Raw genomic sequence first — 16,587 nt, forward strand, 5'->3', positions numbered from 1 at the left:
GATACTTTCTTTAAAGTTTCGATAAGACTCTTCCTTCATTGAATATTACATAAAATTGCGGAAAAGTAGTAGAAAATTCAAAATGTACAAGATTGTACAAAAGAAATCAAGAGACAATAATACTCGAATTGGCAATTTTCTACACACTCTTTCCTCTCACAAATGAATATAAATTCATTTTAACTCGATTGAATTTCTACAATTTTAACTTCTAAACAATTTTCAGTTCTAGTATATACGCAGATAATCTACGGTGGCATGAGGAATTGCAGTCAAATCGCGTTGCTAATTTCTCAAAAGTGTCGCAGACACACGGCTGTACATACGACTTATATGGCACAAACGTTTAAAGACTTATATTAACGGTCGTTGATACGAAAATCAGGTATCCTTAAGTTTGAACAATTTTCTTATGATTGAGGACTAGAACCCACCAGGAATAAAATCCACGTGGCACGTTAATCGACAAAGTTTAATTTTAGAATGCAGCTCCTCCAACTTGCTTATCATATAAATAATTCTTTTTCGCTCAGTCGATGTCATCTATAATCAGCCAATGTCTTCTAATCAGCCGTTTCTAGAATCAGAAAAGAAGAGAACGATACTCTTGAAACAGCGTAAATGCAACGTATCAAAAATTGATCCATTCATAAATAATAGCAAGTCCGACATTTTTCCTTTTCGATAACTCGAGGGACGATTTAATTTTTTTTCTGCGACGACTTTTCTACTTTAAAATACGCATTTGACAATTTTTGCGTATATTTCTGCTTTATAAAGCCAAACTTCTCAATGATTCAAATATCTCAAAAGGCTTTATTTTTCGAAGAATATAGAATATTATAATTTCTTATCCCACTTTTAAATTAACTTTGATTCATTAAAACGATGTATTTTACACATAAAAATACAACATTTTCCAGACTCTACCTTTCAGAACTTTACAATACTGTTCTCTCTTATACATGCGTCTACGTTTAACAAATATTTTACCTCATCAAGACTCCCAAATTATTTATGAATGGTCTCTCCTTAAATAAGCGTTTAAATCTCGTTAGCATATTTGCGCTTTGACTGTTGCTGATTATGCCGGTTGGTTTATACCTATAAAAGATGTAACATAAATCAATTTGGGAGCAGACTTCATGAGGCTTACACGGATCAATTTTTACATCAAACATTGAAGATTATCTAACGAGATTTAATTGCAATCACTTAGTTTTCTAACTGAAAAAGGTTTTCTTTGCATATAAGTGAGGCTTCGTATAGGGTGCAATTTATTATACTATAGAACGAACATCTTAATGAAATTATTGTGCTGGCCAAGTAGTAAATTCAAATTACTTTTTTGTATTGAAAGTTACTGAAAATCTTGAGAAGGTGGTAGCAGCGATTTCAAATTATATATTATAGGATTCGAAAATCAATAATTGTACGGTTCAAGAAGAAATTTACGAATTCTTATTGCAAAATTTATGTTCTTGAAGGAGGCGATTGTTTGAATGCCCTTGAAATCAGACAAGTATTGTATGCTCCCCTCTTCACTTTGGACCCGTATTATGTAAGGCGTTTAAATAAAAGAATAAATTAATAATTTGTCATGCAGTTTTCTTTCAGCTTCTCATTTACTACCTCGTCTTGATTCCTTAATCGCTAAGAGTCAATTATTGACTCGTTCGATTCCCGTGGAAGAATTGATCAAGGGAAATAACTCATTAGCTCGCACTTGAAAAATTTCAATTTAAGAAATGCGGGATTAAAATTTTTTGAATGTAAAGCATCATTATGCCACAAGCGAAGTTACCAAATAATAAATAACATTTCAGTCTTTGTAATGGGTCAGATGATTGTTTCGTTTCCATAAGTATATCTGCTGTCCATCGGAAAACCCAAATATAGTCAGTAACATTTGCCATAATAATATATTGTGCTATGCTAGTGCAGAAAGTAAGCAGTTCCACATGAGTGTCAAGACTGTCAAGTTTGCTGTAGGAACTGGAGTCGATTTGGAAGGGAGTTGTATGCGAGTAGGAGGCGAGCCAAAGACGACCCAAAGATGAGCCGATGGCAATTACTTTAAATGCCGGGAATTTTCCATTTGAGGAATAACTAAAACAAACTTTCTGGAAATTCATGGAAAATGTATAAGTTAACGAAAATTTAAGGTATCCAACATTTTCTGATTTTTTAAAAACAGTCGATAGTTAATCGCTAACGCACCCGTAATGAATAGTAAATTACAACTTATAGTTGGTATACTTCACGAAAAAATAATAAAAAGACCATTCTCCGTACATGCTATTTCGCAGGAGCAACGGCACCGTAAATGCCAGAGGCCCAGAGCTGCCAGATCGTGGAAGAAATTTACCCCCGCCATACCTACCGTTTGAGAGCCGAAAAACAGAAGGTGCATGATTACCACTGTTAGTTCGTGTGTAAGCCGAAAATGCACGATTCGAGTTCGGTTTTCTGCTGTACGATGATTGCCGATCTGAAAGCTTCAAAAGACTTCAGTGGTCTTCTATTTATATCTCGATCCCCATTTGAAAGAAATGGAAGAAATTGGTGAATTTAATGTTTCGCGCGATTCTTCATTTCATGCATGAGTCAATTTTGAGGTTATGTTTTTCAGGTCTATATAGTATGAATACTATTACTATTATATATATAATTAATGTTAATATTATAATTATAAAATATAACATTATTTTTAATTAATAGTTGACTAACTTTTAATAAAATTAGTTTAATTTTCAACTAAAACCATTAGTTTTCCGCAAAAAAAATTGGTTAAATTTGTTTTAAACGAAATATTTAAATTTTTAAACAAAAAATTAAATTTTTATCAAAAAGGCTGAATTTAATAAGAAAAAAAGGCATTTTTAATCAAATACATGAACTTTGCACAAAAGAAATTTATTTCCCACTAAGTATAATTTTCTATACAAAAATTAATGTTCAATCATAGTTATATTTTCGACAAAAAAGATTAATTTTCTTGTAGTTAAAAGAAATTAATTTGTATGCAAAACCAAACAAAAATTCTACAAAATAGTTAAATTTTCGGAAAACAAATTTTTTCAACTAAATTGATAAATCATCAACCAAAGCAAACTACATTTTTAACAAAGCAGTTCCACTTTCAACCAGGTACAAATTGAAAAAAATAGTTTAAATTCTTTAAAATTTCTTGAAATTATTGAAAATAATTGAAAATTCCTTAAAATGTTTTAAAACTGTCTAAAATATTTAAAATCCTTTAAAATCTCTTAAAGTTTTGTAAAGCTCTTGAAAATTCCTTGAAATTTTAAAAATAACCTGAAATATTTCATATCCTTTAAAATTTCTTATTAAATTACTGTAATCAATTAAAAATTCCTTGGCACATTTTAAAGCTTCCTCAAATATTTAAAATTCTTACAAATCTTTTGAAATCTCTTGAGATTTTTTAAAGCTCTTGAAAATATCTTGAAATTGAAAAAAAATGAAATATTTCAAATCCTTTAAAGTCTCATACTAAATTATTAAAATCATTTTAAAATTCCTTGAAATCTATTAAAATATCCTTAATTATATCAAATCCTTTAAAATCTTATATTAAATTGCTGTAATCAATTGAAAATTCCTTGGCATCATTTAAATCTATTAAAATATCCTAAAATATATCAAATCCTTTAAGAGCTTTTGAAATCTCTTGAAAATTCCTTGAAAATATAAAAATACCCTAAAAAAATATACATGTAATTTTATAATTATACACAAAAATCATTATAAAAATGGTTAAACTTTAACACGAGTAATTTCTATTAAAAATTTTAATTTAATAGTCTAACTAATCTACAAACAGTTGCTTCTTTTTTTTACAATTTTTCTGTTTTCTACATTTCAGTCTGAACTAATTTCATTGAGAGATTGTCCAATTGAAAAACATACATTTAAATTTTGAAAGCATTCAATTTATTTATGATTATTAATTTTTTATAAATAAACTTCCAGTTTTGCAATTCTAAATTTGAAGACTTGAATCCCATCAAGTTGAAAATTATTCATATTTCATAGTTAAAAATGTTTGAAAATAAAATTTCGAAAGTTGGGAATTTTTATTGATGTCATTTTCAAAACTCAAATCTACAAACATTTCAATATTTAACGTTTTGAAACTTTTCTCTTTTTTAAATTTCAATCTGAAGCTTTTCAAAATTTTAAGAGATTTCAAAAGATTTTTCAAGATTTTGAGGATATTTTAAAAGATGTCAACGAATTTTCAATTTATTTTTATAATTTATAGGAATTTCAAAGAATTAAAAAATTATTAGAAGGCTTATTTTTCAAAATTCCAAAGTAATTTAAAAATCTTAAAAAAAAGTCGTAGGCATTTCAAAATATTATGAAGGATTTGAAAAATTTGAGAGAATTTTAAAGATTCCAAGGAATTTTCATTGATTACAATCATTTAATATGATATTTTGGAGGATTTGAAATATTTCAGGGAATTTTCAAATTTTCAAGGAACTTTCAAAAGCTTTAAAAAATTTTTAAGAATTTTAAATATCTGTGAATCTTTTTAAAGATTTCAAGTAATTTTGAATTTATTTTTATAATTTCAATGAATTTTAACGAATTTGAACAATTTCAGCTCTAGGTTGATGATTTATCTATTTAGTTGAAAAAATTTGTTTTCTGAAAATTTAACTATTTTGTAGAATTTTCTTTTATTTTGGTTTTGTTTAAAAATTAAATTCTTTAAACGACAAGAAAATTAATATTTTTGTCGAAAATTTAACTATGATTGAACATTAATTTTTGTATAGAAAATTATTATTGGTGGAAAATAAATTTCTTTTGTGCGAATCACATGTATTTGATTAAAAATGCCTTTTTTCTTATACAATTCAGCGTTTTGGATAAAAACTTAAATTTTTGGTTTATAACTAATTTAAAAAATTATTTTTGGAAAAAATTAATTGTTTTTGTTGAAAGTTTAACTATTTCTATTAAAAGATAGTCAACTATTAATTAAAATTAATGTTATATTTTTTTATTCATAATGTGTCCCCTAAGGGTTTACATCACTTCCATTCCTTACAATCTTTCCGTGAGGAATGGAAGTCATGTAAACCCTTAGGGGACACATTATGAATAAAGAAATATAACATTAATTCTAATTAATAGTTGACTAACTTTTAATAGAAATACTTAATTTTTCAACTAGAACAATTAGTTTTTTCCCAAAAAAAAAATTTTGTTAAAATGAAAATGAAATGAAGAATCACGCGAAACATTAAATTCGCCAATTTCTTCCATTTTTTTCAAATGCGGATCGAGATATAAATAGAAGACCACCGAAGTCTGCCGAAGCTTTCAGTTCGGCAATCATCGTATAGCAGAAAACCGAAGTCGAATCGTGCATTTTCGGCTTCCACACGAACTCACAGTGGTAATCATTCACCTTCTGTTTTGCGGCTCCCAAACGGTAGGTATGGTGGGGGTAAATTTCATCCATGATCTGGCAGCTCTGCAGAGGCCTGTAAGCAGTAATCACTTTTTACATAAAGCGCAAGCGCGAAGTGCCCTCTTCTCACATACGGAAATGTTCCAAGCAGCTTTTAGAAATAAATTACGTCTATCAGGTTATGCGAGTTGGTTTTCTTTTGAAACCAGCAAACGTTTTTTGAGCTGTCAAGTAATATAAGTGTATAAACGGTATATAATATAATTAATACTTTTAGTTACATGAATGTCAATATTTCGGATATCAAATGAGTGCGTTATAAAAGTAATAAGTATAGAATTTAAAAACATGTATGTATGAACATGAAACCTTGCAATTGGAATTGCAACCCTAACGGACCAAGTGAACGGAAATGATACTCTACAGCGTATCCTTATAATATCCACATAATATCCCTTCTATATAATGCAACAAGAACTAAAAAAAAAGCAGAAAAATGGGCATTTAAGGTTTTATATAAAAAAATCAATGTCTGGTTGCATTTTTTGAAAAAAGAGCTATATTTAAATATAATAATTATTTATATGCTAAATTAATTTCAAATTTTTTAACCATACTGATGCGGAGATAATTACTATGTAGTTCATGAACAGTTCATAGGCACCCTCCACATTTTAATTTATAGTAATTAAACGCTCTGGTAGAGAAATTTAAAAAATGTCGGTATTAATAAAAATTTTAAAAAATATACATCAAGTTTTTCCACCATGCAGTTTCATAGATAATTCAATGAAAAACATTGAAATTTTAGTCACTTTCAAACTGATAAACGTAACAGCATCGCATAGCAGCAACACTGTTCCCTCTCTCCAGCTTATCTGCTGTACCAAGCTATTCAAACGCATATGACAGTTGATCAGCGATGGTTCGGTTTTAATTGCGACGTAGCACGATCTACGAGTCTGCCGCTGGCATTGTAGTGGTAACTATACGAATACACACATCCTACGAATTCTAAGCCAGGAGCGAACTGAAATCTTCACCATGCGGGTCCGTGAAATTTTTTCAATATACCTTAACTTGTTGCAATTCAGATTCTACGTTAAATTTTTCCTTAGAATGTCACGGAGTAATTGAAAGTTTTTTTTCAGCGTTAAAAACTTTAAAAAATATAATACCTATCATTTACATGGGCAAAAGGTGGCTTTAATCACATGAAACGCATCATCTGTAAGTAGCAGTCAACAGGCATTATAGATTTTTTAAATACTTTTTACCCTTGCAAAAAAACTATTGAGATTACTCCGTGACCTTCAAATGGAAATTTTAACGCAGAATCCGAATTTCACCAATTTAAAAGTTGATCTTGCTGTTATTTTAGTTTTTGTTGCATGAAACGGAAGTGATACTATGAGGATACTTTGTACAGTACCCTACCGATAGAAATCTCAGAGTATTCTCAGGCGAAATAGCCTGGCCGGTTTAAGACTATCCGCAGGTTCGATTTGAATGATTTCGTCTCAGAGATTTAAGAGAGGTTTGAGTCATTTTCAAGGTTCTTTTAGAGGTCCTTTTAAGAGTGATGCAATGGTCATATAATGGTTCTTTTGAATTCCTCACGTACCGGGCGGGCAGAGTTATTTACAATAGTTGACTGTCACTAACACGACTCTCCCTTTTAAATCTTTCTGCAAATTATTGACAATTTTTTTCTAATTGATGAATTTTCTTATCATACTTATTTATAATTGTAAATGATATACTAATATACAATTTTCGAATAAAATAAAAAAACATTGTCTTTTTTGGCATATCTTATTCCATTTACGAGAAACGTCTATTAACTATGAAATTAAAAAAATCTATTTCTGAATTTTAATCTGAAAGCTTAACAAAGGACCCTTGAGTTGCGGCTACACTATTGAAATAGCCTCTGCTTATTGTTTATGATCGGATTCTTATTTTAACTTTAGCCTCTCTGCTTGTTATTTATGATGGTATTTTTATTTCAACTTCAGAAAGGACATTTTAGAGCCTTCAAAACATTTAAACGAGCTACCTGGACCTCTAAATATATCTACCTCATTGCCAGCGGAGAATTTCTCACAGCTTCTCAGAGCCTTGAAAATCTTTAGCATATACTCTGAGATTTCTATCGGTAGGGTATCCTTTTTGTTCATGCGGTCCGCGGGGTAACGAAGAATTTTGGCTGGCTACTATCACCATACAGTGGAAACCTGAGAAAACAAGGCTGCGACGCAGGTGGCAACATACTACCCAAGAAACAAAAATCCATTCAATTCTTTTGAATGGGTTTCGAAGGCTTTTGAATTGCGTATCTATCACTGGAATTTCAGATTACCGCCGATTGGTTTTTTAAATACTTCTAAACGTTATAATTTTTGTCACGAACTCATATGCCGCAAAACCCTTTATAACATCTAGAACTGAACATAGCAAAAGGAATCTTGTAAAATTTGCGCATGATTTCTTTTAATCATTCGATAATTTATAAATTTAAAAAATCGTTTGAAATATGGCAGCTTCTCTGACAGACCAAAGAAACTGAATGGAGCCTCTACGAAGTACCCGTAAAGACCCCATTGGGCTCCTTTTTAAAAAACTCAAAAAAACAGCAAGATCAACTTTTAAACTGTTGAAATTTGGATTCTACGTTAAATTTTTTCTTAGAAACTCATGGAGTAATCGCAATAATTTTTTTACAGCGGTAAAAAGTTTAAAAAATATATGAGATCTATAACACCTATTGACTGCTACTTACAGATGATGCGTTTGAAGTGTAGCAGTCAACTGGCGTTATACGTCTTTTATTTTTTTTAACTTTTTACCATTGCAAAAAAAAACTATTGCGATTATTCCGTGACCTTCTATAGGGAATTTTAACATAGAATCTGAATTTCAACAACTTATACGTTGATTTTGCTGCCTTTTCGAGTTTTTTTTAAAAAGGAACCGAATGGGGAACCAATGGAGTATTTACGGATACTTTGTAGAGGCTCCATTCGGTTCCTTCGGTCCGCCAGGTTGACTAAAAAAAAGTCGGTCTCATTTACTCCATTACATTCGCAATCTTATGAAACCCACGTAACGTATGTATTAATAATTCAAAATAACCAAAAGTATTAATTATTATAGTTTTAGAAGTTAATTTTGTTTGCCTACTTGATGCAAATTAATATTATTAAAATATTGATTAATCTTAAGATTGTAAAAAAATGCTCTCTACCTCCGCTGGGATATGAACCCAGGTTCTTCAGATTGCCGATCTGCTGCTCCACCAACTGAGCTACAAAGAGAGGAGAATATTTTCTTCAAAATCTCCTTACAAGCTGAATGTCAACGTCAGTCCTTATACTTGTAAGATTTTTCTTTCAAAACATGAAAATTAATTAATAGTTTTCGATGTTAATTTTGTTTGTCTACTTGGTCTAAATCAATATGATTAATATATTGATTAATCTTAATATTATGAAAAAAATGCTCTCTAGTTCCGCTGGGATATGAGCCCAGGTCCTTTAGATTGCCGGTCTGATGCGCTACCAACTGAGCTACGGAGATACGATCCTGGTAAAAATAACCTACGTCAATAATAAAAATTAATTATTCTAGTTTACACCTTTGACACACTCATTTTACTTGACATCTCGAAAAACTTCTGCTGCCCTGCTGGAAGTAAATGGATAGTCTATCCGTTTGAATCATTTTCTATCTTTAAGATTTAAATGGAAAGAACCGATGTATCCACCTTGATACCAGGTCTATCCCTTCGATCATTGTCTATCTTTATTCCAATCTGCAATCACTTCTATTCTTTTGAATAACAATTTTCCTATCCATCTCTATCCACCATTTATCCACATTTATCCTTTTCTTTCCACTCCCAATCCCTATTCTAATGTTTCATTTCAAAGGAATGTGTTTTTCGATTATCCACGCCTATATTTTTCTATTCGTTAGGCAATCCAACATCATGTCTTTCTTTTTCAAGCCCTATCTTCTTATCTCATTGAATATTTTTCTATCTTTCTAAAATCTAAGATAGCCTTATCTTCTTGAATCCCCGTCTTTCTATCAAAATAAATCCACAGCTTATCCACCTCTATCCTTTTCTATCCTTTGGGTAATCTTAAGTTTCATATATCTTTTTTAAACCCTATTTTCATGTCCAAGTGAATCCATTTTTATCTTTTCTGAACTATAAGATAGGCCTATCTCCTTGCATCCCAGTCTTTCTATCTAAATCCTTTCTCCACTTATCTACCTCTATCATTTTTTATCCGTTGGGCAATGAAAAATTTCATCTTTCTTAATCCCTAATATCCTATCCAAGTGAATCCATTTCCATATTTTCTGAAATATAAATTGCCCTATCTTTTTGAATCTCAATCTTTCTATATAAATTAATCCACAGCTCATCCACTTTTATCCTTTTATCTCCGTTACGCAATATTAAATTTCGTCTATATTTTCTAATCCCTATGTTTCTATCCAAGTAAATCCATTTCTATATATATTTTTTAAATTTGAGATAGCCCTATCTTCTTCAATCCTAGTCGTTTATCCAAACGAATCCTCCGCTCATCCACGTCTATCGTTAGCGGGGCGCGCGACTATAATTGGGGGTCAGCAGACGCCTTTGCAGAGTTCGAACTTCGACTTGTAAGTCGTAAAGCTAAGGAATTTTCTTGTTAGTAATATATGCCCTTGCTGTTTTAATGCTATTTTGCGGGAGTTTAAAATTTGAAATATATTATTATTTTCGAAACGGATAACAATACCACATTTTTGAGTCAGTATCAGTGTCAGAGATTCAGTGGATAGAGAAAGATAGACGGTTGTAAACACCGTGGCTAGAAAAAGATATACAGTTGTGAGTGTGAGGGATAGAGTCAGGCATATAAAGAGATAGATCTGAGTACACGCGACGGATAGGGCATAGAAAGAAAAAGATAGAATTTGTGGGATGCAAAGTGTGCATTTGGAAAGGATTGAATATCTCTAACTTTTTCTATCCATATGTTTCTATCTTCTTGAATGTTTTTACTTCCAGCAGAGTGGTAGCAAAAGAAAACAAACTCGCATAACCTGATTAGCATACTTTATTTTCAAAAGTTGTACCACTCGCACTTTTCAATGCGGAGGTGAGCATACTACTTAAAATTAGTCCGGCATGTGTCAACTCATAATGCGAGAAGTGAGGTTATGGTTCCGGTAGTCTTAGAAGGTCATTTTCACTCGAAATGTGCAAGCGCGGCAGATAGAAAAAGTAATCTTGCTCAAAGTACAAGAGCGCAGCAGCTTAAAAAAGTCTTTATAACTGATGGGACCGCGGTCTAAACATATTAACTGACATTTCAGAAATTTTACACGGCAAAGGAAAATCGTTATTTTGTAATTTTCAATAATTTTTAAAGTCGTAAAATATTTTTTGTTCATTTACTGGAGGAAAATAATAAACGTTAGTTTTATAAAATTTGAATTAAAATTTAACGTTATTTAACAATTGGAAGCAACCCTGGCGGACCGAATGAACGGAAACGATACGCTACAGCGTATCCTTGATTTAAACTTATACCCCCCCCCTCCCCCGCGTCGAAATTAAGGCCCTACTTTGACGCTAAAAGTGTCGGAAATCGGCCGTTTTTCCACGTTTAGCGTAAAAGTAGGGTCTGTATTTAAGACAAATTAGACCCTCTTTTAAAGCTCAAACTAACACTGTAGGACTTGCGGCATCAAAGCAGGTTCTCTATAATCTCGCACCAATATGAATGAATAGAAATAACATTTGTTATTTATCAGAAGAAATACAAGAATATCAGTGATTTAAATATCAAGGATACTCGGAATTATTCTTTTAGACATATTATTAATAGAATTTTTGGATTTTGACGGTAAAGCATAGTGTACTGAAAAATCCGCAAGAACTAAGAAACAAACCCGGATCACATGCACGCACTGAGTATTTACCAAACGCCTAACGCCCTAACCGATTCAGTTAACGAAACGCGTTAGGATGTCTCCGATAAAAATCCTTAGCAGTTTTCCAATAATTCAAGGTCCAAAATCTTTTTAAATCCGAAACAATTAATTGAATAATTACTTCTTCTGAGTCGTTAAATATATGAAACGATTTTTGAAGAGTTCAATATAAATTGGTTCTGTTTTTTAGAAGTATTCTACGTTATACGCTTTACAAAGACCTTGAGGCTACATATTTGAATTTGATTCTGTGTTAGTTATTACTTCAATGAATACAATATCAATCTTGCTGATTTCAATAAAAATATATTTTCATCTCTGTATCAAGCAAATATTTTTTTTAAATCGTGCAGCATTATAATTAATCCAATTATACTAAAAAATACAACTATCTAGTTCAAGATTCAACCTAAGGTTTATCAGGAAATAAATATTATATATTAACAATAACAATACTGGTTTTATACCCAATTGTCTGGTCGTCTCAAAAGTCGAGATACGTAGTCAATTATTTTTCATACATTTGGCTGTACTTATACTGCAATAAATATGATAACAAAATTAAAACAGTAAACATTTTCTCACGAAAAGAAATATTTTTCCCCCTAAATCAAGTGGTAGACACGTAAATAGTAATATTTCTATAAAAGAATGATTCAGAAACTCTTAAATATTATTGTTTAGTAACAAAAATTATCAAACCATGGGAAAAGTGGGAATGTTCCTTGGGAAAAGTGGTAATGTTCCTTGGAAAAAAATTATTTTCTCCATGAAATCGTATTACAAATAAATTAACCGTAATACTGTAATGAAAATTTTAAAAAAAATCAGTAAATTTAAGTATAATTATTAAATATATATCACTGTATTTTTCAATTTTTTTATTTCATATATAATATTTGTTATTAGCGATAGAAAATATTGTATTCTTATAATTTATTGTGATTGTCAATCACCTACATGAATGTTGAGTAGACAAACTTTAATTAATTATTGATAAAAATGTTTATAAGAACTTATAAATCGACAATATTTAGTAATTTTCCAGTATGAATATCATTCTCATAAAATTTTTAACATTTTCATTTCAGAGTAAATATGTTTCTGTAATTAAGCATTGCAAAGAAGTATTGATTTATATATAAAAAATTAATTAAAATTAGTTTAAATCTTGAGTTGAATATTATTTTAATTGAGGTGCATTCAGTCATTAAGATGACCAATGAATTCAATTAAACTAAGCAAAAAATAATTTTTACTTTATTTTCATGAAGTTCGAGTATTGTAGGCTCAAAAGGTTTAAAGTAGCTTCAGAGAGGTGTTACAGCCTCAAATTAGGCTCTAATGTTTCATTCTCCAGGAGTTAAAAGTTTAAAGCAAGGGCCATAAGTTTAAATAGCGTCAAAGCAGACTTTAATAAGGAGCTGCAACTTCAGAGTAGGGTCTAAATTTCGACTCGGGCCAGCTTTAAACTTTTAACTCCTAGAGAATGAAACATTAGAGCCTACTTTAAGGCTGTAACACCTGATTGACAATCACAACAATTTATAAGAATGAAGTATTTTCTATCGCTAAAAACAAATATTATGTATGAAATAAAAAATTTGAAAAATATAGTGAAATATATATTTAATATTTATATTAAAATTTACTGATTGTTATTAAATTTTTATTACAGTATTACGTTTAATTTATTTGTAACATGATTTCATGTAGAAAATCATTTTTTTTCCAAGGAACAGTACCACTTTTCCAATGGTTTGATCATTTTTGTTACTAAACAAAAACAGTTAAGAGTTTCTGAAACATTTTCTTAGAGAAATATTAGTATTTACGTGTCTACTACTTAATTTAGGGGAAAAAATTATTTCTTCTCGTGAGAACATGTTTACTGTTTTAATTTTTTATCATATTTTTTGGAGAATAAGAACAGCCAAATGTATGAAAAATAATTGACTTCTTATCTCGAATTTTGAGACGACCAGACAATTGGGTATAAAACCAGTACTGTTATTGTTAAGGGCATGTGATACTTCGTCGTGTGGTCAATCGGGTACAGTTCCGACGGCTTTTTTTCCACAAAAATGAAAGTTTTTAAAAACTGAATTCGGAGAAAACTGATTCGGAGAGGTCGCTATCATGTCCCAAATTTTTATGATAAAATATTGATTATTAAAGAAAAAAAGCCGTCGGAACCTAAAACTAGTAAAATCGATAATTTTCTAAGTATCACATGCCCTTAATATAAACTTATTTCCTGACGAATATTAGGTTGAATCTTGAACGACATATTTGTATTTTTAGTATAATTGGATTAATTATGATGCTGAACGATTTTTTTTAATCTTTGTTTAATAAAGAGATAAAGAGATATTTTTATTGAAATCATGAAGATTGACATTGTATTAATTTAATTAATAACACCGCATCTAATTTAAATATATAGCCTCAAATGCACTATGCTTTAGCGTCATAATCCAAAAATTCTATTAATAATATATCTAAAAAAATAATTGCGAAAATTCTTGATATTTATAATACTGGTATTATTTATTTTTCTGATAAATAGCAAATCTTATTTTTATTCATCCATATTGGTGTGAGATTCTAGAGAACATGCTTTGATGCCACAAGTCCAGCGCCTGCTAAGGTAGGAGTTACGGCTTCAAAGTAGGGCCTAAATTTCGACTCGGGATGCAACAAAAACTAAAAAAAAAAACAGTAAGATAAACCTTGAATTTATTGCAATTCGGATTCTACGATAAATTTTTCGTGAGAACGTCACGTAATAATTGAAATAGTTTTTTTGAAGCGTTAAAAAATTGTAAAAATACAAAACCTGCCATTAGCATACGTTGAAGGCGACTTCAAGCGCATCTTCTTTCAGTAGCAGCATACTACTTAAGCGACTATGGATGCGCCTGAAGTCTCTTCAGCAGAAGTTATGACATTTTTTAAATTCTTAACGCTGCAAAAACGAACTATTGCAATTACTCCGTGACATTCTAATAGCACATTTAACGTAGAATCCGAAATGCAATACGTTAAATGTTCATTTTGCTGTTTTTTAAAAATATTTTTGCATGATACGGAAGGGAAACTATATGGATACTATGAGGGTATGCTATAGCGAATCCTTTCAGTTTATTTGGTCTGCCAACCCAGTGGGCACAAAACTATGAAAATCCCAAGAACGTCTATACATTCGTCTACACAGCGATCTGCAGACAACATCGAAGATGACGTTAAAGTAGCCACAAAAAACTTTCGACGCAAACATTCTAAGAGTTAACTGAGCCGTTGTAAGAAAAATCACGGATTTCCAATAAGACGTCATAAGCAGTTAATAGGTTTAGACCGCGAACCCTTTAACTGCTTTTTACTACATGTCTTACATGCACTACAAATATACTATTTTGCGTCAATCATGCACGGGAACATAACATCTACAGCAAATGTCACTAGTTTTTTCCGCAGGACAGGACAGATGCATAATAGTATATTCTGCTGATAGTGCGTGAAGTGGTTTGCCATACCAGCCGTGAATCACCTACACGCACTAGCATCACATACTGTGTTTGAAACCAATGCGTGCGAAGTGTGTGAAAAACTGGCCGATTTTATTCGCACACAGCTAAGAGTGCGCGTTTAGATTCTGACATAAATTTTGAGAATCGTGAACTTCACGCACGCTCTGTAAGAGAAACAAATACATATCAGACAACACAGTATGATTATTGAAATGCTGCCAAATTTCTTGGCAGAGATCCTGGCGGGATCTTTGCGGATAATCTGGCCAGGGTTTAAATAAAAGTCCGCCCTCACACTCACTGATACAGAAATTGTTAGGGATATCTTGTCGGCGATAAAATTCCAGTCCTCCCGCAGATTTCCCGTTACGGTAAGTAATATGGAAATATTAATTGGAATATGTATTAATTATAATATGCGTTATTCCACAAAAAAAGAAACACGTGTGTGCTTTACATAAACTTTAATTAATTATTAGGTTTTGCACATATATGTGGTTATTTAATTTTTGTTGTTAGAAAAAGGTAAAGTGTTTCTAGCTAAACATCTCTGATTATTAACAATGTAGACTGATTAATGATTTATTGAAATCAGTGCAAATATGAACTAAAATTATGTACGATTATGCAATTATTACTTCTTTTAATTTGTTTTAAAATTTGTCACTACTAATACATAAGCGAAACTCTATGTAAATTGAAAAAAAAATAATTTTAAGTTAAAATTAAACTCTGGCCCATTAAATTCAACACAAAAAGTGAAAATGAAATACATGTAGTTAATATTAAATCTAACCGATAAATTAGATAGCTATGATAAAATTACAGATGTCAATTAAGAAAATTAAGTTAAAATTTAAAACATTAAAATATGAATCTCGTGATTAGAAATTTTGTATACAGCAATCTTTTATAAAAATTTAATTTTAATTTCAGCAATCATTTTAATTTAAAACAATAATTAGTAAATAAAAACCTCCCTGATAAAATGTTTAAACATTTTTCAATCATTGTTCATCATTGAAAAAAATAACAATTATTTTCAAACAAATTTAATTTCTTATACTTCTGGATTTTTTTAATAAGATAAATATCACAAATTATTTTATCAATTGTGCTAAAAAATGGCATGTAGAATTATAATCTGTGGCAATAACAATTTCGGAAGAAAATTTAAAGAAAAAACGATTATAATAATTATTTGAATTTCAGTAGGTATAGGGGAAATTTTCAAGATTCTACAGTGCGAAAGTAGCCGAGCATAAAATTTACCAACATCTGAGCGTCAGATTAAGTAGATAGGTTTTTAGGTTCGCAGTCTTGCAATACATATAAATTAAATTTTTTAATATTGTATTATATTCGTTATGGTGTTAAAATTTGATATATTTACTAATTACAAATATGTTCTGATATAATTGGGTAAAACCTATCGGTAATTGTTATTTTCAATTTTATTTTAAACATATGTTAAGGCTCGCAAAAACACGCTTGCAAGAAACTTGCGGGAAAAAGCGGGAGTGTCTGTTACAAAATATCCCGTCAGGTTCTTAATGCATATGACGACACCTACCCGCCCAATTCTTGAACGTGAGACTTTCGAAC

General features: G+C 30.6%; 1 protein-coding gene across 9 annotated transcripts in view; it reads right to left on the minus strand.

The window, feature by feature from the left end:
• Positions 1-11: 11 nt before the first annotated feature.
• LOC117179437 (gamma-aminobutyric acid type B receptor subunit 1) overlaps positions 12-16,587 on the minus strand; it is a 144,205-nt gene continuing 127,629 nt past the window's right edge. For 5 of the 9 annotated variants that reach the window (XM_033371230.1, XM_033371227.1, XM_033371226.1 and 2 more), the window contains one exon: positions 12-606. In XM_033371230.1, the coding sequence (XP_033227121.1) occupies positions 564-606 (43 nt within the window). In that variant the 3' untranslated portion in view covers positions 12-563. The remainder of the gene's footprint in view (positions 607-16,587) is intronic. The other 4 variants (XM_033371229.1, XM_033371225.1, XM_033371223.1 and 1 more) reach the window with 1 other exon arrangement.

Source organism: Belonocnema kinseyi, chromosome 9 (genome assembly GCF_010883055.1).
Source record: "Belonocnema kinseyi isolate 2016_QV_RU_SX_M_011 chromosome 9, B_treatae_v1, whole genome shotgun sequence".
Classification (NCBI taxonomy): domain Eukaryota; kingdom Metazoa; phylum Arthropoda; class Insecta; order Hymenoptera; family Cynipidae; genus Belonocnema; species Belonocnema kinseyi.